Consider the following 26,917-nt stretch of genomic DNA (forward strand, 5'->3'; position numbering starts at 1 on the left):
CACCTACAGCTCCACCATCAGCTGGCTCTTGTATCCTAGGTTGTGCCCTAAAGGCAGTCCCTTGGTGAGTTGCTCCCTCTGGGCACAGACAGCAGTGTGACAACTGCTGTGTAAAACACCACACAGGGTGCACAAAAGCACTGCTACATCCATCCCCTGTTAGCACAGCAGCAGGCCATAGAATCATAGAATCAACCAGGTTGGAAGAGACCTCCAAGATCAGCCAGTCCAACCTAGCACCCAGCCTCCCCGTCCAGTCGACTAGACCATGGCACTAAGTGCCTCATCCAGGCTTTTCTTGAACACCTCCAGGGACGGTGCCTCCACCACCTCCCTGAGCAGCCCATTCCAATGCAAATCACTCTCTGTGAAGAACTTCCTCCTAACATCCAGCCTAGACCTCCCCCAGCACAACTTGAGACTGTGTCCCCTTGTTCTATTGCTGGTTGCCTGGCAGAAGAGACCAACCCCCACCTGGCTACAGTCTCCCTTCAGGTAGCTGTAGACAGCAGTGAGGTCACCCCTGAGCCTCGTCTTCTCCAGGCTGCACACCCCCAGCTCCCTTAGCCTCTCCTCACAGGGCTGTGCTCCAGGCCCCTCACCAGCTTTGTCACCATTCTCTGGACACCTTCCAGCATCTCAACATCTCTCTTGAATTGAGAAGCCCAGAACTGGACACAGCACTCAAAGTGTGGCTAAAAACCCCAAACTCCTAAACACAAACCTGCTGATCAGGTTCACTCTTGGGTGCACCTTATGGATGTGAAGGATGACAATGAGTCAAAGTAAGACTCCTGGCAAATTTCTTTAGCTATGTTAAGTGCTCATTCATCTCTGGCTGGCTGACTGTGATTAAGTGTAGGTACAAACCCAAGAGAATTCAGACAAGAGTTACTCTTGTTTTCTCTGGATTATCTACATGCCACTGTGCCCTGAGATCTGATGGAGCCTGACATTTTAATTACCAACCACAAAATCAAGTACTCCTGCTGTGTCAGCAGGACCCCTCCAGAGCAGCCCTGCCCTCCCTAGGCTTACAACTGTGTCCTCTCCATTGCTGCCTGCAGGGCTCAACCTCTCAGCACCCCAGTCTCACTCCAGAGCCTGCTCAATGGGCTTCTTTAAGACATTCAACTGATGTTTCCATTGGTAGCAGAGAAAAAAGTCTGGGAGGAAAGGAATAGTGAGTAAACTTTCCTTCCCTCAGGTCTGTCTTCATCACAAGATTTTTCAGAAGAAAAAAGCCAAAGAGAAAAATGTGGGTAGGGAACTAGCAAAATAACCCTCAGAGAGAAAGGCAGAGACCAAACAGATGTTTTCTAGCAAAGGACAAAGGGATACAATATAAATGAAAGCAGGACCCAGATGTACCCACACACCCTCAGCACCCAGAATTTGCCTCACACCCAGTGTACTTCAATGACACTTTTAGGAGGCTTCACAGACATGCTAAGCACACACCAACAACTGAAGGTTTCAGTCTTCATCCCAGTCCTCTCAGAAACTCTCCTGTGTGGAGCTGACTATTTGCCATCCACAACTACACCTCTAAACACCTTCTGACAACAAGCATATGGTATTGGGTGGGGGGTGCCAGTGCTGGCTGGCATTGTACACATCCACTTAAAGACAAAACCCATCATTAAACCAATCTCTGCAGCGTCCAAGTTCCCCACAGCAAATGTCTGGAGGTAGCCCTGCCTGCTTTGTCCTCAATTCACCCCGTGCTTGTTCAGCAGATGCCACTCTGCTGCTCTCTGGCAAGCCCACGAAGGGACTTAGAGATAACAGTGCTGCTGCCATCAAAGAGGCACTCGAGGCACCACAGATGAGAAATTCAAGATCAGAAATCAAGCATTAAGAGGAGAAAAGAAAGTTCAATAAAAATAATAAAATAAGTGCTAAATTCTAATTCCCAAAGTTCCAAATGCCCAATCCTGGATTGGTTTTGGTTTTGTTTTCAAGCAGAACTGGAGGTGAAGAATGGCAGAGTCAGCACTCCCCAGATGTGCAGCAGCCAGGAACAGCACCTCACTGCTAGAGCTGTTAAAGGGCAGATAAATATTTAAGAGACCTTAGGACATCAACAACAGAGAAAATATCAGAGATATCAGAGTTTTAGCTGGTTCTTTTTTACACCAAAACCTCTCCTGAATTTCCTCCCATGCAAAAAGCATGAGAGTGTCCTTAAAGGTCAGTACAGCTTATGACCAGTTCATGCCTAGATCAGTTTTGAAGGCACTGTGAGGTGCAGGGTGATGGGATACAAAGAGCACAGCTGCAGATCTTACCACAGATCTCTGTGTGCAAAAAGCATCCCTCAGACTTGCACAGCCCCTGTCTAAACTGCCTGCACAATCTAGTCACAGAATCACAGCATGGTGGGGCTTGGAAGGGGCCTCTGGAGATCAACTCCAATCCCTCTGCTAAAGCAGGGTCACCCACAGCAGCTTGCCCAGGATCACAATGCCCAGGTGGGTTTGGAATGTCACCAGAGAAGACTCCACAATTTCTTTGGGCAGTCTGCTCCAGAGTTCTGGCACCCTCACAGCAAAGAAGATTCTTCTCCTCTTCAGTGGGAACCTCCTGGGTTACGGTTTGCAACCACTGCTCCTTCTGTTGTTGCTGCCTATCACTGACAAGAGCCTGATCTCAGCCTCTTGATTCTTGCCCTTCAGATATTGATAAGCATTGACATCCCACTCACCAAGTGAAGAACACAGTACCCAGGAAAGCAATTTGTGAGAGCTGGGAAAACAGCAGAACCAAAACTAAGCCTGATTTTTTTAACACTGGAGTGACAAAACCCTGAGCCTGTCTATGCTCTAAGTTCTTTATACTACTGAAGTGCCACAGACTGGTGGAGTGTACAGTTGAGGGTCACACTTATTTTATGCACCAAAACGCTATGGTCAGGACAGTGAACTTTTAAAGCTACACAGCTTTTGCCCCCAAAAGGCTTTTCAAATGTAACTTTGGACTAGTAAAATCACTGCATCCCAAGCAGGTCTGCCCTTTCAAGAAGATGGAAGGCTAAGTAGGAAGCCAACTTGTACCCTCCTTTTGAAGCTGCATGAAAGAAGCAATGTAACCCAGCTGTCCACAGAAAGATCACAAGGAAACACTGTCTGCTGTGTGCTCGTATTGCCACAGATTTCTTTGTCCTGCTTGAGATGTTGCTGCTCTTCTGAAAAGAATGAAAACATCCCAATGAAAGGAAAAAAAAAGAAAGCCAAGGCAGGCGGTCAGACACATTTCTGTGAAGTCTCAGAAGTTTCCACATTTGAGCAAGAAACTGTGGTACTGCTCCTCCTTTGTTTATGGATACTGTAAACATAAAGCAGCAACGGGACAGTAACCATTAAAGATGTTAATCAGCACTACTCACGCTGTCATGGGAACACACAAGCCCTTCAGTGCTGAAACTGCAGCCCCACACAAACCCACTTGGCATGGATTTCACCCCAAGCTGCTGGCCTAGGACTGAATTTACTGAGCTGGTAGTGGTAGGAGCCCTCTTTGTCCAACAGGTATGAAAGAAAAGGGCAGGCAGAGTAAAGGCATGGGACAGTGGTGAGGCAAGAGACCCAGGATCACACATCTACTCAGAGGTTACACAGGCTTTAGAGAAAAGGGACACATTTACAAGTATCAGCACTTTAGAGGACTAGGCCTGTAGCATTTCTCCTGGAGATGACCCAGCAGCTCAGTGCTTCATTGCTGACACACAGCAGAGCCCCAGAGAGCACAGGTGTGGTGGCTTCCAGGTGCACCAGGTACATCCCTCTGATGCAAGGCAGGTTCCAGTCACTTAAGCCATTCCCTAGAGGAGTTTATTAACCTGCTTTTGTAAATCTCCAGTGAAACAACTGTCATGGGTAGCCCCCTTGAGCTTTGCCTTACAATTAAGCATTCTGCTAATAAATTCCCTTGCCTCACAGCTTGCCCACGTCATTTCTTGTCTTTGGGAAGATGCAGAACAGTGCAGCACTTTCCCATTTTTGGCATGTGTTAAGTGATGCCAGTATGCTTTCCTTGAAGGAAAAAAGAAAGAGAGACAGCTTCTCAAGGTACTCCTGATACATAAAAGCATCAAGTTATCCAAAATAATGTAAAGAACATCTGAGGAACCTGCAGAATGTATGTGGAAGCTGAGGAAGTGCAAATGAAAGGAGCTTGTGCATTCTTAGGGACTTATCAGAGAGCTTGCAACTTCTATAAGGAGATTAATAAAATCCACATTAGAGCACAGAAAGAATCCCAGGCAGTGTGTGGTAAGAGAGGAACACAGACAAGTAGTCATGTGACAGTAAGAACAAGGTGTAAATGTGGTCTCTGTGAGGAGCATCTTGAGAGAAACTCTTGAGAGAGCCAATGGTATCCTGGTCTGGATCAGGAGCAGTGTGGCCAGTAGGACAAGGGAGGTTCTTCTGCCCCTGGACTCAGCACTGGTCAGTCCACACCTTGAGTGCTGTGTCCTGTTCTGGGCTCCTCAATTCAAGAGAGATGTTGAGGTGCTGGAATGTGTCCAGTGAAGGGCAACAAAGTTGGTGAGGGGCCTGGAGCACAGCCCTGTGAGATGACGCTGAGGGAGCTGGGGGTGTGCAGCCTGCAGAAGAGAAGGCTCAGAGCAGACCTCATTGCTGTTTACAGTTACCTGAAGGGAGACTGTAGCCAGGTGGGGTTGGTCTCTTCTCCCAGGCAACCAGCAACAGAACAAGGGGACACAGTCTCAAGTTGTGGCGGGGGAGGTCTAGGCTGGATGTTAGGAGGAAGTTCTTCCCAGAGAGAGTGATTGGCATTGGAATGGGCTGCCCAGGGAGGTGGTGGAGTCACCATCCCTGGAGGTGTTGAAGCAAAGCCTGGATGAGGCACTTAGTGCCATGGTCTAGTTGACTGTATAGGGCTGGGTGCTAGGTTGGACTGGATGATGTTGGAGGTCTCTTCCAACCTGGCTGATTCTATGATTCTGTAGAACCTAAGGTTCACTCTCTGAACCACTCCGCTTTATGCTGAGTGTTGTGTGCACAGACAGGAAGAAAAGGTCTTTTCCTTCAGATGTTATCACCTGACTGCTGCTTTGGACCTTGTTATCTTTCAGTCGGTCTGAAGAGGCCAGGTGGTTCAGCAGGAAACTCAATGTCACATGAAGATGACATTTAGTGCAAGAAGCACACAAGTCCTACCTGCAGCTCTCCAGACCTATCAAAATCTTGAAACCAGCATCACAGAAGGCAAGAATATTCTCTGACCAAAGAGTACAGGATGGGTTCAGTATAGACTGAAATCTTTTCTTGCTTACAGATCTAAATCGGTGGAAACAGGGAATTTGTATGTATGGGCCACAGGAAGGAGAACTGTACAGAGGTAACAGTCAACACTACAAGCTGTAGGATCCAGTGGTCTGGCTGCTGCAAAGGTTCTAGTCAATGCCATTACAAAAAAAGGGTCTGAAGTAGAATCACTGAACAGTTTGGGTTGGAAGACCTTTAAGATCATTGAGTCCAATGCGTAACCCAGCAGTACCAGGTCACCACTAAACCATGTCACTCAGCACCACATCTCCACAGCTTTAGAATTCCTTTAGGGACAGAGACTCTACCTGAGCAGCCTGGTCCAGGCCATGACAACCCTCTCATTTTGGGGGAAGAAACAGTCCAACCTAAACCTTCCTTGGTGCAACCTGAGGCCATTTCATCCTGTCCTATCACTTGTTCCTTGGGAGAAGAGATCAAACCCCATCTGGCTCAAGCCTCATTTCAGGGAGTTGTAGAGAGACAGATCTCCCAAATGTTGTGTGAGGAATTGTGGTACAAAGGCACCCTCCACAGAGGGAGGGAAGGAGATTCTGAAGAAGCAAATCAAGATTATTACCTGGAAGCAAAAAAAACAACTGTAAAGTTCTTTTATTGGCAAAATGCTAAAACACTGTCAGAGATTTATGGTTACTTATCTTCTTCCTTCTAAGAGAGAAAAAAAGTTTAGCAAAGCAGTCTGGGGAGTTGTGAAGAGGAAGGAGGTACAGTTTGTGATAAGCCTCACACAATGGTCCTGTTGAGCGTAGCCACTGAGCTGGAAGAGAATAAACCCTCTGATAAAGCAAGAAATTCTGCACAGACAGCACTGGCTCCCAGAGCTGAGACAGGAATTATAACAACCCCTGTGTGCACACAAACAGATCAGACTGGTGGGAACATCTACAGACTTTCACCCAGATTTTACCAGTAGGGCCTCTACTGTTCCCTAAGAAAAGTTTATTTTCTCAAAACTCACACAAAGAAGCTTATCTGTGTGGATTAGTTCATCAGATGGGTTTGGAACAAAATATCTCCCCCTAGGTTTGAAAGGATTTTAGATGTGCATGATGAAAACAAGCAAAATCACCAGAAAATTTGCTTTATCTTCCCTTTTTTATCTTCCTTCCTGGTGTTAGATGACAGACATGCATGCTAGTGTCAGCTGACAGCCCTAATATCTGCTCACCATGCAGCTTCTGCAGCCTTGCCTGACCCCAGCTTCCCTGTGTGACCCCATGGACTTGGCCAGGTTCTCCCACACCCAAAGCAGGAGGAAGGAAAATGTACTGGGGCAGGCCGTGAAAGAATGGAAGTTACTTGGGATTCGTTTGCATGTGCAGGTGCTGCTCTAGCAACAAATGGTCATGACCAGCTAACAGTTACAGAAAAGGCTTCCAAGAGCCACAGCACCCAAATTTTCATTGCCTGTGGACTTGGAAATGCTGCAGTCTCAAAGGGAGAGGCTGCAGTGACTGAGTTAAATGGAAAAGGCCTTGAAGCCAATAAAAAAGCTGGGGATAGACTTTCACCAGGGCATGTTCTCACAGGAGAAGGGAGGATATTTTAAAACTAAAAGAGGGAGATTTAGACTAGATAGAAAGAAGAAGTTTTTCACACTGACCAAGGGTCATGTGACACCAGCCCAAGTTGCCCAGAGAGGTGGGAGACAGCCCTGGAAATATTCCAGGTCGTATTGTCTGGGGCTCAGAGCAACCTGTTTTAGTTGCAGATGTCCCTGCTGAATGCAAGGGTTTTGGATTAGATGACTTTTCAAGATCACTTCCGAACCAAACCTGTCTGAAATTCTGTATGCTAGGTTCCAGCGGTATGGAATCCACCAGAACTGGAGCAAGGCAAACAGGAAATCTCACCAAGGAAATGCACAAAAGCACTCAGCCCTTTGCAAAGTACGAGCTAGAAACTCAGGAGTTTGTAAAGCACTTCTGCTAGCTCTGAAATGCTTGGCTTAGCAACTTTTGGGCTTCCACCACCTTCAGAAGCAAAACGAAGCCTACTCACCCTTTGCAAGCTGCACGAAGCCAAGAATGATGATCAGAGCCAGCGCCAGCAGCTTTGCCGCAGCAAAGGCATCCTGAACACGAGTAGCAGCTTTCACACTGTAACAGTTCACCGCTGTGAGGAGCACTGTGGGGGGAGGAAGGACAAGAAGAGCCACATCAGCTTGCAAAGAAACACTGAGAACCAAATTACACCACACTGGAACTTGCTTTTTGCTAAAACTTAAGCAAGCACAAAGAGTCTCTTCCGCAAACAGAAACTCTTCCAAAGCAAGGCTCTGTGGGCACACACTTCTCTGTTCTGCCTTTGGACAGGTGGCTCAGGCAGTGCATATGCTCCTTGGGACAACTGCCCTGCCCCACTGCTAACCACACTTCTGAGGGCATGCAAATACAAGTGGTTACTGCAACCTTTAGCATCAAAGTGCTTGGCCGCCGTCCCTGTCAAGCTGATCCGGTTTAATGCCACTGTTGTGTGACAACACCACAGAAGTGCCAGAGCTGGTAAACAGTTATTTGTCTAACAATAGTACTTAGAAGGCTGTGGAGGCCACAGCATACTGCCTGCTGCATAAACAGAGAAATGTTCCTGTCCTGACCCATTTGGGAAGCTCTGAGACCTGCAGGTCAGCAGCACAGATGGGAGAAGGAGCTGGATCTAAGGAAGCCCTCATCCCCCACCTGACCCCCAGTGCCAGGGCAGGTGGTGCAGGCTTTCAGAGATGCTCACAAAGATCACATCCCACAGTGCCATGGACAAGTGGGTTGCAGAGAGCAAGCCAGAGCAACAGCTCATGTTTGCCCTGGCTGCTCCTGTACTTGATCATGCTGCACCCCCACACTGCATTCTGCTTGCTGAGAAGCTCCCACTGCTTGGAAGTTGCTCAGTGGTTAATGCAGCTAGCAAAGCCTCATTTCCTACCTCTGTCTTCCTCTTTTCCTCATCACTCCCTTCTGCATCACCCTCTCCGGCCACCATGCAGTGTGGCAACCCTACCACGCAAGGGACAGCATGAACTAGGGCTTGTCTGAAGCCTGAAAGCTGCTGACTGGACAAGTTTCAGCTGCTTCAGAGAAAACAATGGCTAAAACCTTTACTGCTTTTCCAAATCACTTGCTATTTTTGTGTCCTGCTCTCTCCCTGCTCCCCAGAGCCTGTTGCTTGTTACAGAGATGAGCAAGTGTCATACAGAGAATGACAGTGCTCCACATGCTGGATGCCCTCCTCTCCTTGTGTCCCTTGCACCAAACCACCCCTTACTGCTTCCACACCAGCCCCTGGAGCAAACCAGTCATAGAGCAGCTCGAGGAGGAGCAGAGCTCAACCTTTCTTGGAGGCTTTTCCCTGGAGGATCTTTCCAGATTGGCCTGTCCCTGTGGCAAAGGCTTTCCCCCACATTTTGCAGTTCATTTTCACAGGACTCCGCTGCCTTGAGCAGAGCCAAGCAGTTGTTCCCCAAAATATTCACCTTCAAGGCTGATCACTTTTTCCTGAGGTTTCTGGCTGTATCTACACTCAGTTTGAAGCCCAGAGCATGCAACGTGGATATTTTAGCTGTAATCAAAACCCCAGAAATAAGGGGGATGAGCAGCACCTTCACCAGGGGCCCAAATGTCTCCAGGAGACTGTCAGTAGAGATTCTGGCTGCAAGCCTGCCCTCATAGGGCTGAGCCACACGAGATACTTCAGAACAGAGCAGGGAAAGGGATGGATAAAGTAGTCAGATAGTCTGTAGTGCCCAGCAAGAGCATCCTGTGCTTTAAGACCCTCAACACACATGGAGCATCACAGTGAGAACCACAACTCACCCCTACTCTGAAGGAAGGCTCCTTCCAGCTACAGACCAGCACCCATCTGGGTGCACCCTAAGCACACAGGTGCATGTGAAGGACACAGGCTCCAGCATACCATGCATTCACTACTTCACCTCCAAGCTGAGATGAACAGGATGATCCTGGCTCTACCCTGGTTTGTGGCAGGACCATGCACCAGAGCTGTTTGCATATCTCATCAGCTGGGAGCAAAGGCATGTTCCTGCAATCTCATCCCCTGCCTCCCAGCAAGGGCACAGTGAGCTGCGAGCTGACAAATAAAACCATGGGAGAAGACAATGGTATTGAGGTATTTAAAAGGGTCACTGTCAGCCTGCATCCTGCCATGCCTGTGGTAAGAGTTCAGGGAATTACACTCAGAGCCCACGTCAGAGCTGGGAATAGGCTTCCCAGAACATATGGGCACCGACAAGCTCAGATGCACCCACAGGCTGGCTCCAGAGAGCTTGGTCTTCAGGGCCTGCAGTACCTGGGCCTAACAGCAATGATGAGGCTTCACAGTGCTGCTCAAGCGAGTGCTGAGGGGACAGGACTTCCCCGTGACTCATAGCACATGCAGGCAAGAAGGGATGAGTTGCATCATCCACAGGAGTCTGAAACCCCACTTCGGGCTCAGCACAACAGCAACATGCATCAGGCTGAGAGGATTCAAGTGTCCATATTGAAAGGCTGCTCAGGGCAGGGATTGTCAGATGGGGGAGAGCAAAACCAGTCCTGGTACTGCAGACTATACATCCTGGAATATGATATTTGCTCTCAGGATCCCTGGCTTCCTCCTGCCACCACCAAACTCCCAGGATCTAGTGTCCTCTCAAGACAAGAGTATCTGAAGATTGGAGAAAGAGATGGAAGCCTTCACAAAGAAGGGTTTGTGCGTGTGATCCAGTATGCTCTACAAGAACGAAAGCCAGAAGAAGGAATTTCAGCTTCACATTTTTTTGTGTCACTTCTTTCAATCCCAAAGACTTTGGGGCTTTTTGGGCATTTATAGTGGGCGAGACCCAGAGCTGTTTTCATTGAGAAGGACACACATGGGCTGCCACGCAGGCCACAGGACAGCATGAGCTGGGCTTTGGCTGACCTGCTTCAGCAGGCAGCCCAGAACAAGCAGGGAGGAACAGAGCTGACAAACCTGCCACACCACCTTCCCCCAAACTAACACCCCTGGCCCAGGGTCCCTCCACCCCATGCTGTGCAGGGGAGATATGGTGCATCTGACTGCAAAGACACAGTGTGCCTGGGTTTGGAGGCTTTTCAGCATCAAGCAGCAGGCCAACACTATCGAGGGGTTGCAGGGTCACAGCTTTGTCACCTTGCAGAAGACTGGGAGGTATCTGCCTCCAGCTGGCATGACAAAAGGGAGGTTGTCCAGATATGCAAGGCAGGAGAACACACAGGTTAGCAAGGTCAGCTGGCAGCGTCTGTGCTACAGGAGGGAGGCAAGGGGGAGAGATGAAAACCAAGTGAGCTGTCTCTAAGCACTGCTCACAATTCACCTGCTAAGAGCACCTCTGGTGAATGCTAGTGGGAAGGAGCAGAGGATCCAAGACTCCCTTCAACCAGCGATTACACTAAAAATAAACCTGCCCTTGTTTACAGAGGGATGTTTCAGGGATGAGCTAACACATCCAAAAGCACACTGCTCCTGCTAGTGAAGACAGCCCTCAGAGGTGTGACAGTGACGTTGCCTTCCCCATTTAGGCACTCTCTTTCTCTGACAATAGCTGCTTCAGCCCCCCACATGAAATGCTGACTGTCTCAGGGCCGTTTCTCGTGTTCTGCAGAGATCCCACAGACCATGGGACAGCAGTGCTAGACATAAAAGGCAAAAGCTTTCTATGCAGTCCAAAAATCAAAGAACAATGGAAACATCCCTACTGAGCCCTTAAAAACACCACTGCCAGATAAACAGGTCCCATAAAAGCAAGAAAACACTTTGGGGTAGAGCCTCTGAACGAAGCTGAGACCTTTCAGATCAGACATGACATCAAGCCCTCCAAGTCACAGTCTCCCTCCACTGCTTTTCCCACTGTGCAATAATATTTGTCTTTCCTAAAGGAGTGTGGTGGAGTTACTACTGTGCTTAAAAGTTTTCAATGCAGGAAGGGCTAAAAAAAAACCAATTCAAACCCCAGTCTCACCCACCAGAAAGAACCCTACAGACACTGAGGAAAGAAGACAGACTGAAAACTCCACAACAAATTCCAGTGGCTGCTCAGTTTCCCAGGAGAGCAGAGGGCTAGGGCTTCTTACAGCAGAAAGCTTTATTCTTGATCCAAGATGCTACCCAGTGAAGCAGGGGCTGTGGGACTCCTGCTGGCACTGCTCTGTTCACCTCAGCTGAACTGCTCCACATCAACAACGGGGGAAAGCTGCGCAGCCAGGGCTCTGCTATGAATCAGGGCACTGATACAACGCAGGGGAAGATGAGACTGCACTGCCCTCGTTTCTGCAGCACCTTTCCTTAGGCTGCAGCCACTGGCTACTGTCAGAAGCCAGCTCTGCAGCCAGGCAGACCTTTTGTGTGACCCACTGGGGCTGCTCTTGGGAGCCATTCTAGAAACAAGAATTTCAGCACGACCTGATGTGACCCTGTCTGTCTGATCCAGCAGCCCCTCTCCAAAGGCTTTACATTAATTGGGATAATAGGAGCTAGAAAGCTGCAGTGTAAGAGGGGGTACTTGTATTTACTCCTGGCAGAAGCAGAAATGACTGCTGTAGAGAGAACATGTTCCAAAGGTGCTGTACCCTCCTTTGTCTCTTCTGGTGACTGCTCTCCCTGGCTGAGAGTTGCTTGGAATGGTTTGAGTTGAATGGGACCTTAAAGATCACCTAGTTCAAATCACCCCCACCATGGGCAGGGACATGTTCCACTAGACCAGTTTGCTCAAGACCTTGTCCAACTTGGCCTTGAACACCTTTGTCAGTGACATGGGCAGAGGAATCAAGTGCACCCTCAGCAAGTTACAGATGACACCAAGCTGTGTGGCACAGTCGACTCGCTAGAGAGAAGGGACCTGGACAGGCTGGAGAGGTGTGCCCAGGCCAGCCTCATGAAATTCAACAAAGCTAAGTGTAAGCTCCTGCACCTGGTTTGCTGCAATCCCAAGCACAGATACAGGCTGAGTAGCAAATGGCTGAAAGCAGCCCTGAGGAAAAGGACCTGGGGGTCTGGGGTGATGAAAAGCTCAGCATGAGCTGGCAGTGTGCAGGCAGCCCAGACAGCAACCGTGTGCCAGGCTGCAGCAAGAGCAGTGTGGCCAGCATGGCAAGGGAGGGGATTCTACCCCTTTGCTCTGCTCTCCTCAGACCCCACCTGGAGTCCTGTGTGCAGTTCTGGAGCCCCCAGCACAAGAAGGACATGAAACTGTTGGAGCCAGTCCAGAGGAGGTCACCAAGATGCTCAAAGGGCTGCAGCAGCTCTGCTATGAGGACAGGCTACAAGAGTTGGGACTCTTCAGCCTGGAGAAGAGAAGGCTTTGAGGAGACCTTATAGAGACCTTCCAATATCTGAAGGGGGCCTACACAAGAAGGTTGGGAAGGGACTACCTACAAGGTCCTGTAATGACATAGCAAGGAGTAATGGGTTTAAATTGGCAGAGGAGAGATTCAGACCAGATGTTAGAAAGAAGTGCTTTACAGTGAGGGTGGTGAGACACTGGCACAGGCTGCCCAGGGAGGTTATGGCTGCTCCCTCCCTGGAGGTGTTCAAGGCCAGGCTGGATGAGGCCTTGAGCAACCTGTTCCAGTGGGAGGTGTCTCTGCTTATGGTGGGGGGGGTTGGAAATAGATGATCTTTGAGGTCCCTTCCAACCTAAACCATTCTATGAGCTCCAGCTGAGGGGCATTCACAACCTCCCTGGGCAACCTGTTCCATTGTCTCACCACCCTTACTGTAAAGAATGTCTTTTTTAATATCCAGTCTAGGATATTTGAAGACACTGAAGCCACAGGGGAAGCCAGAGGCTTCCGAAGAGAACTTTAGCTTCCAAAAGACAACAGCAGGTATGGCTTCAATCATTTACTCTGCCCTAGTAGTCCCAGTTGGCTTCAGGCATGTCACTGAACCTGCTCTGCTGGCACTCACCTGCACAATCTGGTAATTTCCCCACTACTGATAGGAACCAAGGATAAACTGACAAATACAACAGAGGCCCCAGAACCTTGCCCCCCAGCAATTCACATTATATAGGCACATTCCTTTGAACTCAACTGCCAAGACTTTTCCCAACCATGATTTCTAGATGACAAGAAGAATAAATCCCTACAAAGCTGAAAGGGATCATGAGAATCACCACGCAGAACAAGCCCACAGCAAGCACTATGTGTAACAGCAGCTCCTGTGACTACAAAGGGGAGGCAGGATGTAGTAAAGCTGCCCTGTGGGCACGTGGTTCTGCCCAAAGCAAACAGCCCTAATGCAGGTAACCCAGGGCTTGGCATTTACAATGTGATGATCTTGGCAAATACTATACAGAAAAAGGCAGGGCTGCAGCTTTCCTCAGGTAATGGAATGTGGCCAAGGATCAGAGATGGAGTAAAGACAGTGCTCAGAGAGGCTTCACTGGGGTCAAAAAGCAAACAAGCAGCTGATCCACGGCTCTCATCCCTCATTCACAGGGGTAAAAAGGAACTTGCTGATGGGGTAGGTGATGGCAGCTTGCTCAACCAAAGACCTTCAGCAGATTTTCAGGTGAAGCATGTCTGCAATAAGTGTAGGAATTGTTGAGGGACCAGCACAGCTGCATTCATGCTGCCTGTGAAGTTACACACCCGAGGAGCCTTGCACAATGTCACTTTTGTCCTTTCTTCCATCTCCTGCAGTGCTTCCTATAAAATTCATTCTGCACATCTCTAACAAGGGTATGTGTGGCCGAGCAGCTTGCTTTGAAGAAGCAAACTCAACTAACTTGCTACAAGTTACCTAAGGATTGCGACCTGTGGTATTACAGGACTAGAAAGAAAGTTTGTAGTAGGACAAGGAATTTGTAGGAAGAAAAGGGGAGAATGAAGGGAAATCCTCCACGTCAACTCCCCCACTGAGACTGTAACACTGCCCACACAGAGAGGATAAATCATGCAATGGTTCCCCTTCCTAACTTGCACACTTCCAAAATGCTAAGCCCTTGCAATTTCAGGATGATGCTTCCATTTACCATCTGCTACCAGATGATGTTCATCTTCTCTTCATAGTTATTTGCAGTTCTCATCTCCTTTCCATTTCCCCATCCTGCAGCAAAGGCTGCTCCTCTCACTCTTCAGAGAGTGCAGATGATGGACAAGCAGCTTCCTCTTCTACCACAGTGCAACCAGGTTTCACACAGAGATAAAACAAGCTGAACCCTGATCCACCAAGAAACACACCGCGGGGATGACGAGCAGCACATAGCACAGACACAAAAGGTGCACAAGCTTTAAAGAGAATTGCTGCTCAAGCTCACCAGAGGTTAGACAGGGTGAAAACAGAGAGTACAAAACCAAGGAATGACATTATACTGACTAAAGTGATTTAAACCCATGGGAAAAATCAATTCACTAAGGCCAAAACATCTCCCAGCTTATAGTCAGGTGGCTGCGACACCGCAGTGTCTTTCAGTAGTCTCAAGTGTCTACTTCTAACAGCACAATCTAACAGGAGATAAACCTAAAAGGACATAGAAAATGGTTAGGCAAATTTCATCTTCATAGGTCTTAAGTGTTGACTTGTGCCCTGCAAGGTGCTAAAAGAGTAAGCAGAAGGCAAAACTTTACAGATCTTTCTTGGAGGACAAGTCCCTGGAGAAACTTAACAGCCTGGGCAATCAGTCTGTAGAAGGGAAATGCTTAATGGCACACGAGGCTGTTGGAAAGAAGCACTTGGCTCCAGAGCAAATGTGTCTAGTAGTAAACATACCTGGCAGCGTTTTACAGTTCTCTTCCCATCTTTCTTCCCAAAATAGCAGTGCTGATTGGGGCATCAACAAATGACAGATGAAAGGAGAAAGCAAAAGCTGCCCTAAACTGAGTTGAAAGTAAAGGAATCACCTCTAGCCCTGACTGAGACTATGGGCTCCAGACGTCTCCAAGAAATGCTTGCAGACACCCTGCAGGGGTCAGAGCTCCACATCTCTGCTGGATTTCAGCTCCAGAAAGCCTCTGGTGCTGAAACAGGCTCTGAGTTAGATGCCAGCGAAGTCAGTGCAGAGTGGGGTGATGGCAGCATTTCATCATGCAGCACAGATCCCAGAAGCATCCACACCCTTGAGCTTCCAGAATTCTGGCACTAATAAATTCACAGGTATTTTCTTGCCACCCCTCTCTCTCAAGAGCGGTGCCAACCAGTGCAGCATAGCCAGGGCCAAAAGGCAGCACCAGGGCTGACCAAGGAAGAGCTGAGGGAGGAATTCAATGGTTTGTAGATACTGCAGAGGCTGGATCTCAAGCACAGACAGACACACCCATTGCTTTGGTACCAAGGTGATAGCAATGATAACAGTTCACACTATTCCAACTGTGTAACACATGAAAAACTTAAATATTAAGAGTTTAGTAATTGTAGGGAAGCTAACTCTTAGCTTGTGGTAAAAGTTACTGGTTTGCCTCCTTAGAAAGGAGCTGGTGTCATTCCTGTTACAGCTGCTAGATAACCTGATGCAGCAGTTCCACAAGAGAGGTCATTTTACCACAGAAAGACAAACAATATGGATTTTCCATGGGAAAAGGTAGTAGTTTTCTTCCAGTCCCAGCAAATTAAAAGGACACCTGAAGACACACATTAAACCCCCCCTAAACATCACCACCCTTGCCAAAGAGACTGACAGCTACTGGACCTGCAAAACACAGAACAGAATCAAAGCAAATCAGCATCCTACCTGGCCCAGAGTGATGTTCCACTTACCCAGAAGAATCTTTCCATAGTTGTACTGGATTTGGTTGCACAAGGCCATCAGATGGTGGTTGAATTTGAGCACTGAGTCATGGGCCATGAATTTAATGAACCTAATGAAAAATTCCAGGCAGATTTTAGGCTGATTCATGCCACCTGTGCCATGCAGAAGGTCGGAATTCAGCTCTGCATAAGGGCTGGCAAGAAACTGCTTTCTCATCCGTTGTATTTGATCTACTGACACTGGGACTATGAGACTGCTGGAATACTTGAAATACCCACTGATGGTGCTCTGAACTGGACTGGTGATGGATTTTCTCTGAAAAAGCCTTAGTAATTTGCTCATGTCAGAAAAGAAAGACTGAAGGATCTCAACGGTCATGTAAACCATTCAGAGACAATAAAATCTAAAGGGTCATTTGTTGTGAGAGCCAAGAGAGGGGTGCCAAGAAATGCAGCAGTTGCTTGCTGTGTTCCAAGAGTCCTCCAAACCTTCATCCATTTCAGTACAGTCCTGCTAGTGTCAGGGGCTGTTTTCATTAATGCTACTCTAATTAAATGTGAGCTTAAACAAAAAAAAGCAACCTCAGTCTTGCAACAGTAATCATAGAGCAGGGAGTCTATACAAACCCCTTCCTTTCACCCTGATCAAACAAGTCTCAGTTTATTGATATAGCTTAGTCATTTAATCCACCTTTATGGAGAAGGGGGGGGAATAAATCCTCAAAGCTTCATACCCTGCTTGCCCTAGCAGATCAAACTCCAAGCAGCAATGCTGCAGAATAAACCCATCTTAAACAGACACGGGTAAGATGTACTTTGTGCTTGCCCTGCTGCCACCTAATCCCTGCTATTTATCCATAGCTTCACTTCCAAGGATGGTCAAACAGCTAAATCTGTCAGATTGAAAGAAAAGCCTCAATACCAAATTGTACCCTGGGCTGCATCAAAAGCAGCACTGGCAGCAGGCACAGGGAGACAATCCACCTCCTCTCCTCTGCCCTCATGGGACCCCATCTGGAGTACTGCATCCAGCTCTGGAGCTCACCACACAGAAGGACATGGAATTGGCTAGAGTGGGTCCAGCAGAATCCATGAATATGATCCAAGGGCTGAAGCATCTCTCCTATGAAGACAGGCTGAGAGATGGGGTTGTTCAGCCTGGAGAAGGCTCAAATACTGGAAGGCTTATTGCAGCCTTGAGGCTACAGGAGAGCTCAGGAAGGACTTTCTACAAAGGCATGCAGTGATAGGATGATGCCTTCAAACTGAAAAAAGCTGGATTTAGATTCAACATTAGGAAGAAATTCTTCCCCGTGAGGGTGGTGAGGCACTGGAACAGGTTGCCCAGAGCAGCTGTGGAGGCTCCAAGCCTGGAAGTGTTCAAAGGCAGGTTGGATGAGGCCTTGAGCAACCTGCTCTACTAGAAGGTGTCTCTGCCCTTGGTAGGAGGTTGGAAGTAGATGATCTTTAAGGTCCCTTTTAACCCAAACCACTCTATGGATCTAAACAAAGATGTTGCTGCTTTCAACACAGACAACTTCTAGGTGAAGTGCTGACACTCAATGGACTATGGCTGTTATTTGTCAAGGATTCAAGGCATTTGTTTATCCTCTTTTGCCAAACCCTGGACTTCAGATCATTTTCCTCCCTTAACTCACAACATACTCGCAGGGAGAGTCAGCCACACATGCTATTAGGTATGATTCAACTCTGCACTGACTGCTAACAATTCTTCCACTATTAGGCTGCTCATAACAGAAGAGACCAATGAGGAACAGGTGATCACTTCACTGGAATTCCACACTTGCAGAAGGAATGCCCAATAGAGTATTTCAGGAGCAGCAAAGGGAAGCCTAAAGAACTATTAAAAGAAGATTAAAATACTAGAGCTTGGGAAGGAGCAGATATTGCTGTAGAAATAGTATTTATAATTAACAAGTGATAAAAGGCTTCAGAAGTTAACAATCAAACCACTGATTTGACATTGAAGATCATGAGTGAAATTATATGCAACTTGAGCAGATTATACTGTCAAGAAATAAGTACCTGTCATGTAGCACACAGGGTGTGTAGAAGGCTGTGTATAAAATGGGTGCAGGAAAACCAGTTCAGGCACTGGTGAAACACCAAGCAAGAACCAGTTCAGGTCTGGAAGCAGCAATATCCCTTGGTCTCCCTACAGGGAATTTACTGTGCCACAATTCAAAGCCCTCTCACATGTAGGAAATCTGCAAATGAACAGGGGGAAATAAGGAGTATGGCTGGGCAAGAAGAAACTTTCCATCCTGGAGCCATTTCTAAAACAAACATTGTCAAGTTGTGATCTATGATTTTTGTAATGATCTTTGTAAGATTTATTAGCTCAGATAAGAAATGTTGACAGAAGTGGCTGGAGTCTCTGGCCCACTTGCACTGTAAGGTATCAGGGATGAACTTGGCACCCAGACACTCTCCTGGCCACTACCTGGACACCATTTCTTCAATGGGGACAAGAAAAAAGAAAGGATTTAACATTGCTACACTATCCTGCTTCTGTGTCTTCATGCTTCTGCTACATGAAGACAGACCTGCAACATATATTCATAGAATGAATCACAGAACGGCTTAGGCAGGGACACCTCCCACTAGAACAGATTGCTCAAGGCCTCATCTAGCCTGGCCTTGCACACCTCCAGGGAGGGACCATCCACAGCCTTGCTGGGCAACCTGTGCCAGTGTTTTACCACCCTCACTGTAAAGAACTTCTTCCCAACATCCATTCTGAATCTCCTCCCTGCCAGTTTTAACCTACTACCCCTCATCTTGTCATTGCAAGACCTTGTCAATATTAAAAAGTCTTTTCCAAACTGCACTTACTACCTAAATATTCTCTTATTGTGGATTCTCATTTATCTTCTGTCAGAAGCTTGGTATGTGCACCTGAGACAGAGTACAGAATCCTTAGTAGTTTAATTCTTTGCCACGTACAATAATGCTACTCTCAGGCAGACATCACCAGATTCCAGCCAAGCACTAGACCAGGCTGCCCAGGGAGGTGGTAGGGTCACCATGCCTGGAGGAGTTCAAAAGATATGTAGACATTGCACCTTGGGACATGTTTAGTGGCCACGGTGGTGTTGGGTTGACAGTCATCTTGATGATCTTAGAGGTCTTTTCCAACCTTAATAGCTATGAATTATGCAAAATCAGGACCTAGCAATCAAATATGCAAAGACAGGACCTAGTAACTGCCCCTCCATCTGCTATAGATGTGGTAAAGTTGACTGAGATGAGATCATATTTGGAGGAATTTAAGTTATTGTTGGTTTTTCATGCATGTGCACAACTTCTCAGCTTCAGGAACTTTTTCCTGTTCAAAACTCCTTAGATACCAGGTAGATTTCATGTTTGATATCCCTCAGCATTTGCTTTTCTGATTTAATGTTCTCAAAGCATCAGCCATCCAATCTTAGAGGCAAAATAACGTGCAGTTTGTGAGTTACTCAGGTTACCTGAAAGCACTAAGCCAATCTGCCTGCAAACTCTTACACCTAGGGGCACTGCACATTTCGTGGTGAACATGAAGCAAGCCACACTGATGGTGCACAGCTTGACCCATCTTGTTACAGGAAGACTTCCCTGTGGTGAATTCCCACATTTATTAGGCAACCCTCACAAGCATTCGCGGTGTCTTATGGAAGAGGTCTCTTGCATACCAACTGCCTGTCTGTAGATTACCATCTTGAGAGCAGAAAATACCTATTTGTAGTTAAATTCCTCCTACCACCCACCTTGTTTTCCTCAACACTTTAAAGGGAACAAAATTCTCTACTCCAACTGATTTTCCTTCCTTTCAAGACTGCAATTTATTTTGATTATCTTAATGACCAGGAATTCAATTTCCTCTACTTCATGGTGGCAAATACCAAATAACACATTATTTATTCAACCCTTCAACACCAGCAACACTCTAAATGAAAACAAACAACTTTAGTTATTTCTCCTCTTACTAGAAACTGTGCAGCCAATTGCAATTTATGTTGAGATACAAACTTCGCAAAGAACCCAGCTAGTGCTGATCAAAACTGCTGGGTTTTGGCTTCATAGTAAGTCAACTGTGCTCCAGCCCGGGGCCCCAAGTTCCCTCATTGCCTCCTAAACCATTCTGCCTCTCTCTGAGATAACTTGTTCACATATGCTCTGGAACATGCACACAAACAGGCCATTTTCCCTAACCCAGAGTTCTTGTAACAAAAAGGAGTATCTCACTGGGTAGGGGTATGTTTGGCACAACCACCTAACAAAGCCACTTGTCAGTCCACAGAAGTTTTGTGTGAGTCGCTACGTCCTTGGACCAGATCTCCTTCATTTATTGTTCCTAGTTCAAGATGTGGTTTTGGCACCAGACAGCTAAAAAGCTAACTGCAAAAATCAAAGTCACAGAAAAAAACCCTAACTTGCTGGAGGCATGGCATGATGAACTAACCTTTTGTAGCAAAGGAGACAAACAAAAATGTAACTCAAAGCATAAACTGTCAGGGGTGTAGGGGGGAGAGAAAAGTTTAAAGAAGAAACACATGGAGATGACGCAGGTATGGGGAACCAGCAACTCTTTATCCTTGGCATTTCAAGATAGAGGTTCAAGAGCAAGTTCTGCTCCAAGAAAACTACTAATTGTTAGCAAAAGAAAGTTGGAGACACTTTACTTATTGGAGAAGCATGTGGGATTGAGACCTGGCATCAAGAAATGTTATGCTGCAATCCTGGCACTGAATAGCTCTCGCCATGGGCAAGTCTGCTTTATCCCTGCATTTATTTCTTGATCAGTAAAATGGGAACAGAGGCACCTCATCCCTATTTCAGGAAAGATCCTGCTGCTGAAGAGTTGCTTATTATTAGAAACAAGTTCTCAAAGGCTTTGTCAACTACAGTATGCTCCTGCAGAGCAAAAGTTTGCCATAAACCAACAAGGAAGCCCAGCTAATCAATGCTCCACTAGCTTCCCAGCAAAACACGTGAATGCCACCTGTGAGCATGCCCCACTTCTCTGTGTCACCAAAGAAACCACACTGCAGACTGGCAGCAAAGGGCCAAAACATTTTTCACAAGCCCCTGCTTCAGACAAGAAATCCATCGATAGAATTACTTCCTAACCCCGCTACAGTGAAGTGACTACATTCTGCCCCTGTACTCTGCACTGGTTAGACCTCACCTTGAGTACTGTGTTCAGTTCTGGGCCCCCCAGTTTAGGAAGGACACTGAGATGCTTGAGTGTGTCCAGAGAAGGGCGACGAGGCTGGTGAGAGGCCTTGAGCACAGCCCTACGAGGAGAGGCTCCAGAGGGAGCTGGGATTGTTTAGCCTGGAGAAGAGGAGGCTCAGGGGTGACCTTATTGCTGTCTACAACTACCTGAAGGGTGGTTGTGGCCTGGGGGAGGTTGCTCTCTTCTCTCAGGTGGCCAGCACCAGAACAAGAGGACACAGCCTCAGGCTGCGCATGGGGAAATTTAGGCTGGAGGTGAGGAGAAAGTTCTTCCCTGAGAGAGTCATTGGACACTGGAATGGGCTGCCCGGGGAGGTGGTGGAGTCGCCGTCCCTGGGGCAGTTCAAGGTAAGGTTGGACGTGGCACTTGGTGCCATGGTCTAGCCTTGGGCTCTGTGGTAAAGGGTTGGACTTGATGATCTGTGAGGTCTCTTCCAACCTTGGTGATACTGTGATACTGTGATTAACACAGACACTTCGTTAGGAACTCAGATGTGAAGTCCACATGCCTGTCTGCTTGCCCTAATGATCCTCACCACTCATCTGGGTAACAAGTTTCAATCTTGCCCAAAGAAAGTACGATTTGCTGCTCTGCCTTCTACTTATTGTAGTCTATTTACTAGCCAGCCACTGAACGTACCGACCAAAGCCTGGGGCAGTTTGTGTATGAAGACATTTGCAGACAATATATCTTCCTATAACGACCATGTGCTGCCACTTCTGAATGCCTGCGAGCCTCAGAGGGTGAAGGAATCTAACACAATCTCCCTTTGGACAGCACAAACAAGCTGACTTCTCCTCACAGCGTCAAAATGAACAAGTAAAACAATCACTTGAGTGTAACTTCATACATCAAACAAATGCTCACCAAAAAAAACTACATCCTTCCCCAACAGACATCTTTGCAATGGCACAGAAGCTACCCACTGAGGTAGAGCATAAACTGAATAGGAAATAAAGGCAGAAAACGGTCCCTTATTTAGAGGATGAGAAATTTAGACGGGGTGACTCTGTAGGCACCAGATGAATGGTGAAAGTGAGGCTTCAAACCCGCAGACCCCAGAATACCAAAGATGATAAAAACTGCAGTATAGGGGACAGATACATGCCACGGCGGACACCAACAGCCCTAAATTCACCCCTGCGCTAAACTTCTCCGCAAGGCAAGTCTCATGATATTATAATAACGTTCACTATTCAACCCCCCCCCCACCCAGACAACAACCAACATGTTGCTTTTGAGCACGGTATCAGTGCACACAGAGCTGAGAAACATCTCCAAACCGGTGCTGAAAACTGCCAGGCACTGCAGTACAGGCCACGTTCAGCACCAGTTGCTCCTGACAGATAATTTCCCAACTGAACATTATTCTCCCGTCTGCATATAAAACACCCACGCCAGCCACCATAGCGCTGCAGGGCTGGGGATTCTTACCCTGCCTGAAGACACTCCCGTGGGAAGGACACGAGAGATCTCATTCGAGCACATGGGCAAAACGCACATAGCATTCATTGCTCGCTGCCGCGCTAGAAATCAGCGAGGCTTGTCGCCCGTAAGCGGCATTTTGGGCACTTTCTGTTCGGTTTGTGTTGGGGTCACATTTCCTACTCCCGTTGCTCCAAACAGCCCCCAAAACCCAGGTATGGGGGCAGCGTAGCACGGGAGAGGTGGTGCATCTCCTACGCAAGCTAGCTGCTTGGGCTGACTCGCCGGGGAAGGCGATGGTAAGCCACGTGGGGAGGGAGGGCAGCAGGCTCATGGAGAGGGTTTGCAGATACTTACGGACACACAGACAAGCCACCAGCTTGGCAGCCTCGTCAGGCACCGGGCAGGTAGGGAAGAGGGGCTTGAGCAGGTAGGTAGCGAAGACCAGAGCCACGATGTACTGTGAGGAAGGCCGGATGATCAGCAGCTCTATCCAGAGCTTGAGGAAGGCGGGCAGAGAGCCGTACACCTCCAGCATGTAGGCGTAGTCCCCGCCGGATTTGGTGATAGTGGTGCCCAGCTCAGCGTAGCAGAGGGCACCCACGATGGAGAAGGCCCCGCAGACAGCCCACACCACCAGCGAGAAGCCGGGCGAACCGGCCTCTCGCAGCACGCCGGTAGGGGTGACAAAGATGCCGGACCCTATGATGGTGCCCACGATGATGGCCACGCCGTTGAGCAGCGTGATGGAGCGCTGCAGCGTCACCCCCTCGCCCTCAGCCGAGCCGCCGGGCGATGGCGAGCGGGCGCAGCCGTTCTCCTGAGCCGCACCGCTCGCCACCTCCAGCATCTTCTCCATCGCCAGCTTCTCCTCCTGCGCCAGCGAGGAGGCCGAGCCCGCCGGGCTCCTCTTCTTCACCGCGCTGTTGCTGCCGCCGCTGCCCGACATGGTGGCGGGAAGGGGAACGGGGGAGCGGGAAGCGGAGAGGGGATCGCAGCGGGGCGGGCGCGGCCGAGCGCTCCGCAGCCACCATGCAGCCGCCCCTTTTGTTCCGGCGGCGGTGGGCGGCGAGCACCGAGCGCCTCCCGCCGAGGCGGGGAACGCGGGCACGGCCTCCTTTCCGGGAGGAGGAGGAGGAGAGAGAGGAGGAGGAAAGGGGGTGTAGTAGTGCCTGCGCGGGCAGCAAACCCTCGGGAACCGGCGGTGCCGTGCCTCCTTTCTCATCGGCCTTTAGCTTACCGAGCCCGCCATCCCTTCTCTCCGGCCTTCCCCGTGCAGGAGAATAAAGGCATCAAAAGCAGCCCTTCACATTACCTTTGTCGCCGGTTCTTGGGGGCTTCTCCCTGTCGGCTTCCAGGAGGGGAGGTCAGGTGCCGTGCATCCTCTTGTCTGGGCTGAGGTGCCTTCACAAAAGGGAGAATGGGTTTGCGTGTGTGTGTAAACAAAGTTCAGCAAAACCTTCATCTCACGATCACCTATCACAGAATCAATGAATCGCCAGAGATGAAAAAGACCTCTGGAGATCATCTAATCCAACCCTCCTGCTAAAGCAGGGGCATCCACAGCAAGTTGCCCAGGATCACAATGTCCAGGCAGCTTGAGAATCTCTCCAGAGAAGACTCTACAATTTCTTTGGGCAGTCTGCTCCAGGGTTCTGGCACCCTCACAGCAAAGAAGTTTCTTCTCCTGCTCAGATGGAACCTCCTGGGTTCTAGTTTGTGCCTGCTGTCCTATTAAAGAGTCTGGCCTCATCTTCTTGCTAGCTCTTGCTGAGCATTGAGCAGATCCCCAAAGATCCCCACTCATCTACTTGACACACAGAAGCACTGGCCAAGAGTCTGTTGCTGCATCACCTGTGTTTCTGCAGAGGCAGTGCAGAAATTTTCCTGTCCTTTAGGAAGCCAAGATCACCCCAAAGACTTGCTTGCTAAAAAGGGCAGCAAAACAAACAATTTCTATCAACAACCAGCAAAGACACTGGTTTTGCATCCAAGGAGATACTTGCATACTTCACAACAGTGCCTAGAGGAGCCAATTCTGCAGATTCAGACACTCTCTTCTCCTTATGAACTAGGAGACAAGTTAAAAGCATAAAGCCTAGAAGCCCAGATCACAATAACAATTAGGAGGTGGAAGCAGTACCTTTGGGGAGCTTTTTCTCAGGACATGAGTAGTTGGTGTCACCCAAGAAGTTGTGCGCAAGCTCTGAAACCCAAGGCTGGCATTCTTCTTCCTTGGACCATCCTCTGCAAGTTTCAGACATGCTTCACTCAGTTGGCTGAGTAGAGAAATGTCAGATCTGCGTTTTGGAGAAAGATGTAACATTTTAGCATTTTCAGGCACCTCACACTGGAAATGGACATCATGACTATCACACAGAGAGTGATTGGCCATTGGAATGGGCTGCCCAGGGAGGTGGAGGAGTCGCCGTGCCTGGAGGTGTTCCAGAAAAGACTGGATGAGGCACTTAGTGCCATGGTCTATTTGACTGGATAAGGCTCGGTGATAGGAGTGGACTGGATGACCTTGGAGGTCTCTCCAACCTGGTTGATTCTATGAGTATGTTCAACCACAGCAGGAATCCTGAGCAGTTTCCTGCAGCACCAATCAGAACCTGACACCTAGCGTCAGTTGTTAGCCACAACAGCCCAAGGGCTTCAAACTCTGTCCTGTCTCGATTTATATAAGCATCAACATCTAGGAAGAAAGATAAAAAATTACCTTTGCATCGAGCATGTTTTCTTACTTTGCAAGGAGAAATGAGACCCTGAAAAGACTGCAATGACTGAAAAATAATTAAGCAGCAAAACATTATCATACAATTTTCCTGAACTCCCCAGAGCCTTTCTTCAGTTTAACATCAATCCCACTGCAGAGGCCACATGGCTATTAATGTAAACCCATTATTTCTCAAAGTAAGATTCACTAATATTCCCGACTTGATCTTTGGAAAAATGTTCCCAGAAGCATAAAATCAGGGGAAAAAAAACCCAAACCACAAACAGGTACCTGCAACATATGGGATTGTCTCTGTGTTAGCCTCATTACGTCAGGATCCAGCAGGCAGGAACTGAAGACGTCTGCTTCAGATATTTTCAGCTGAATGCTCAAACTCAGTTGGGTGAAGAAAATCACTTATCAGAGGACTTACTTCACCAGTGCTCTAGACAGTAAATTCTTGCCTTAAGATAAATAATGGCTTAATGATGGGCATTTTCCACCTTGTACTGACCTAACTCACAGAAATTTGCTTTAGAACCAAGTATTCTTTTATCCAATTCTTCTAAAAACAGATTGACAGCTAAGAACCTGCAACCTTCAGTCTCCGTTTTGATACCCATTTCCATCTGAGACTGAGAAGCAGCAGAGTAGCAGCCACTGATCTGCCATAAAGTCAACCACATACTTGACTCTCTTGGAAATTGATTAACTTAATTCTGCAACTGTTTCTCCATATGTATGGCTGAGAAACGACCTGATTGCAGCCACGGTGTTAGGGTGTGTTCACATAGTGCTTTGTATCTTCAAAGTGCTCCACAAATGTTAAGTGTAATTATCAGCTCTGACCACGAACATTAACTCACTTCAGGCCCCCAAGTTATTCCGCAGGATCTTTGAAGACTATTTAATTATACAATCAGCTCTCCATGTGCTAATACTCAGGCACTTCGAGTTTGTCACATCAAAAAGAAAGAGGGAAAGAAATTACTTGTCAGAAAGACAAATAATTACCTGTATCAGAAGTAAATTGGCCATTTGTTACAAGTCATATGTATGTTCTTCACCGTTTATCAGCAAAGCTGCCTTGATCAAAATAAGCCAGCCTGCTGGAACCAAAGACATCATTTCTTTAGCAAACACCTCAGCTATACTGACGCAAGAGCTTAGAAGGCTTTTCCAATTGGGTAAATGGAAGTGGTGGCAGCTTCTCCAACAGTTAAAAGAGTAGTAAAGGCTGGCCTCACCCTTCATCCATGCCATTCTTCATGCTGAAATGGCTTGCCTAAAAACAAAGGGTATTTAACAGCACAGTTTGGGAGGCCTTACATAAAAACTATTGCCTGCAATTATTTTAGGAGGGATTTAATGCTGTCTACAACTACCTGAAGGGAAGATGTAGCCAGCTGGGGGTTGGCCTCTTCTCTCAGGCAACCAGCAATAGAACAAGGGGACACAGTCTCAAGTTGTGCCGGGGGAGGTCTAGGCTGGATGTTAGGAGGAAGTTCTTCCCAG

General features: G+C 47.9%; 1 protein-coding gene across 1 annotated transcript in view; it reads right to left on the bottom strand.

The window, feature by feature from the left end:
* SLC7A5 (solute carrier family 7 member 5) overlaps positions 1–23,768 on the bottom strand; it is a 47,446-nt gene extending 23,678 nt beyond the window's left edge. Inside the window, exons 1-2 of the mRNA XM_064160085.1 lie at positions 23,041–23,768; positions 7,317–7,442 (exon numbers count right to left, since the gene is read on the bottom strand). Coding sequence (XP_064016155.1) covers positions 7,317–7,442; positions 23,041–23,632 — 718 coding nt within the window. The 5' untranslated portion in view covers positions 23,633–23,768. The remainder of the gene's footprint in view (positions 1–7,316; positions 7,443–23,040) is intronic.
* Between the last annotated feature and the right edge of the window lie 3,149 nt (positions 23,769–26,917).

Source organism: Pogoniulus pusillus, chromosome 20, assembly GCF_015220805.1.
Source record: "Pogoniulus pusillus isolate bPogPus1 chromosome 20, bPogPus1.pri, whole genome shotgun sequence".
In the NCBI taxonomy this organism is placed as follows: Eukaryota; Metazoa; Chordata; class Aves; order Piciformes; family Lybiidae; genus Pogoniulus; species Pogoniulus pusillus.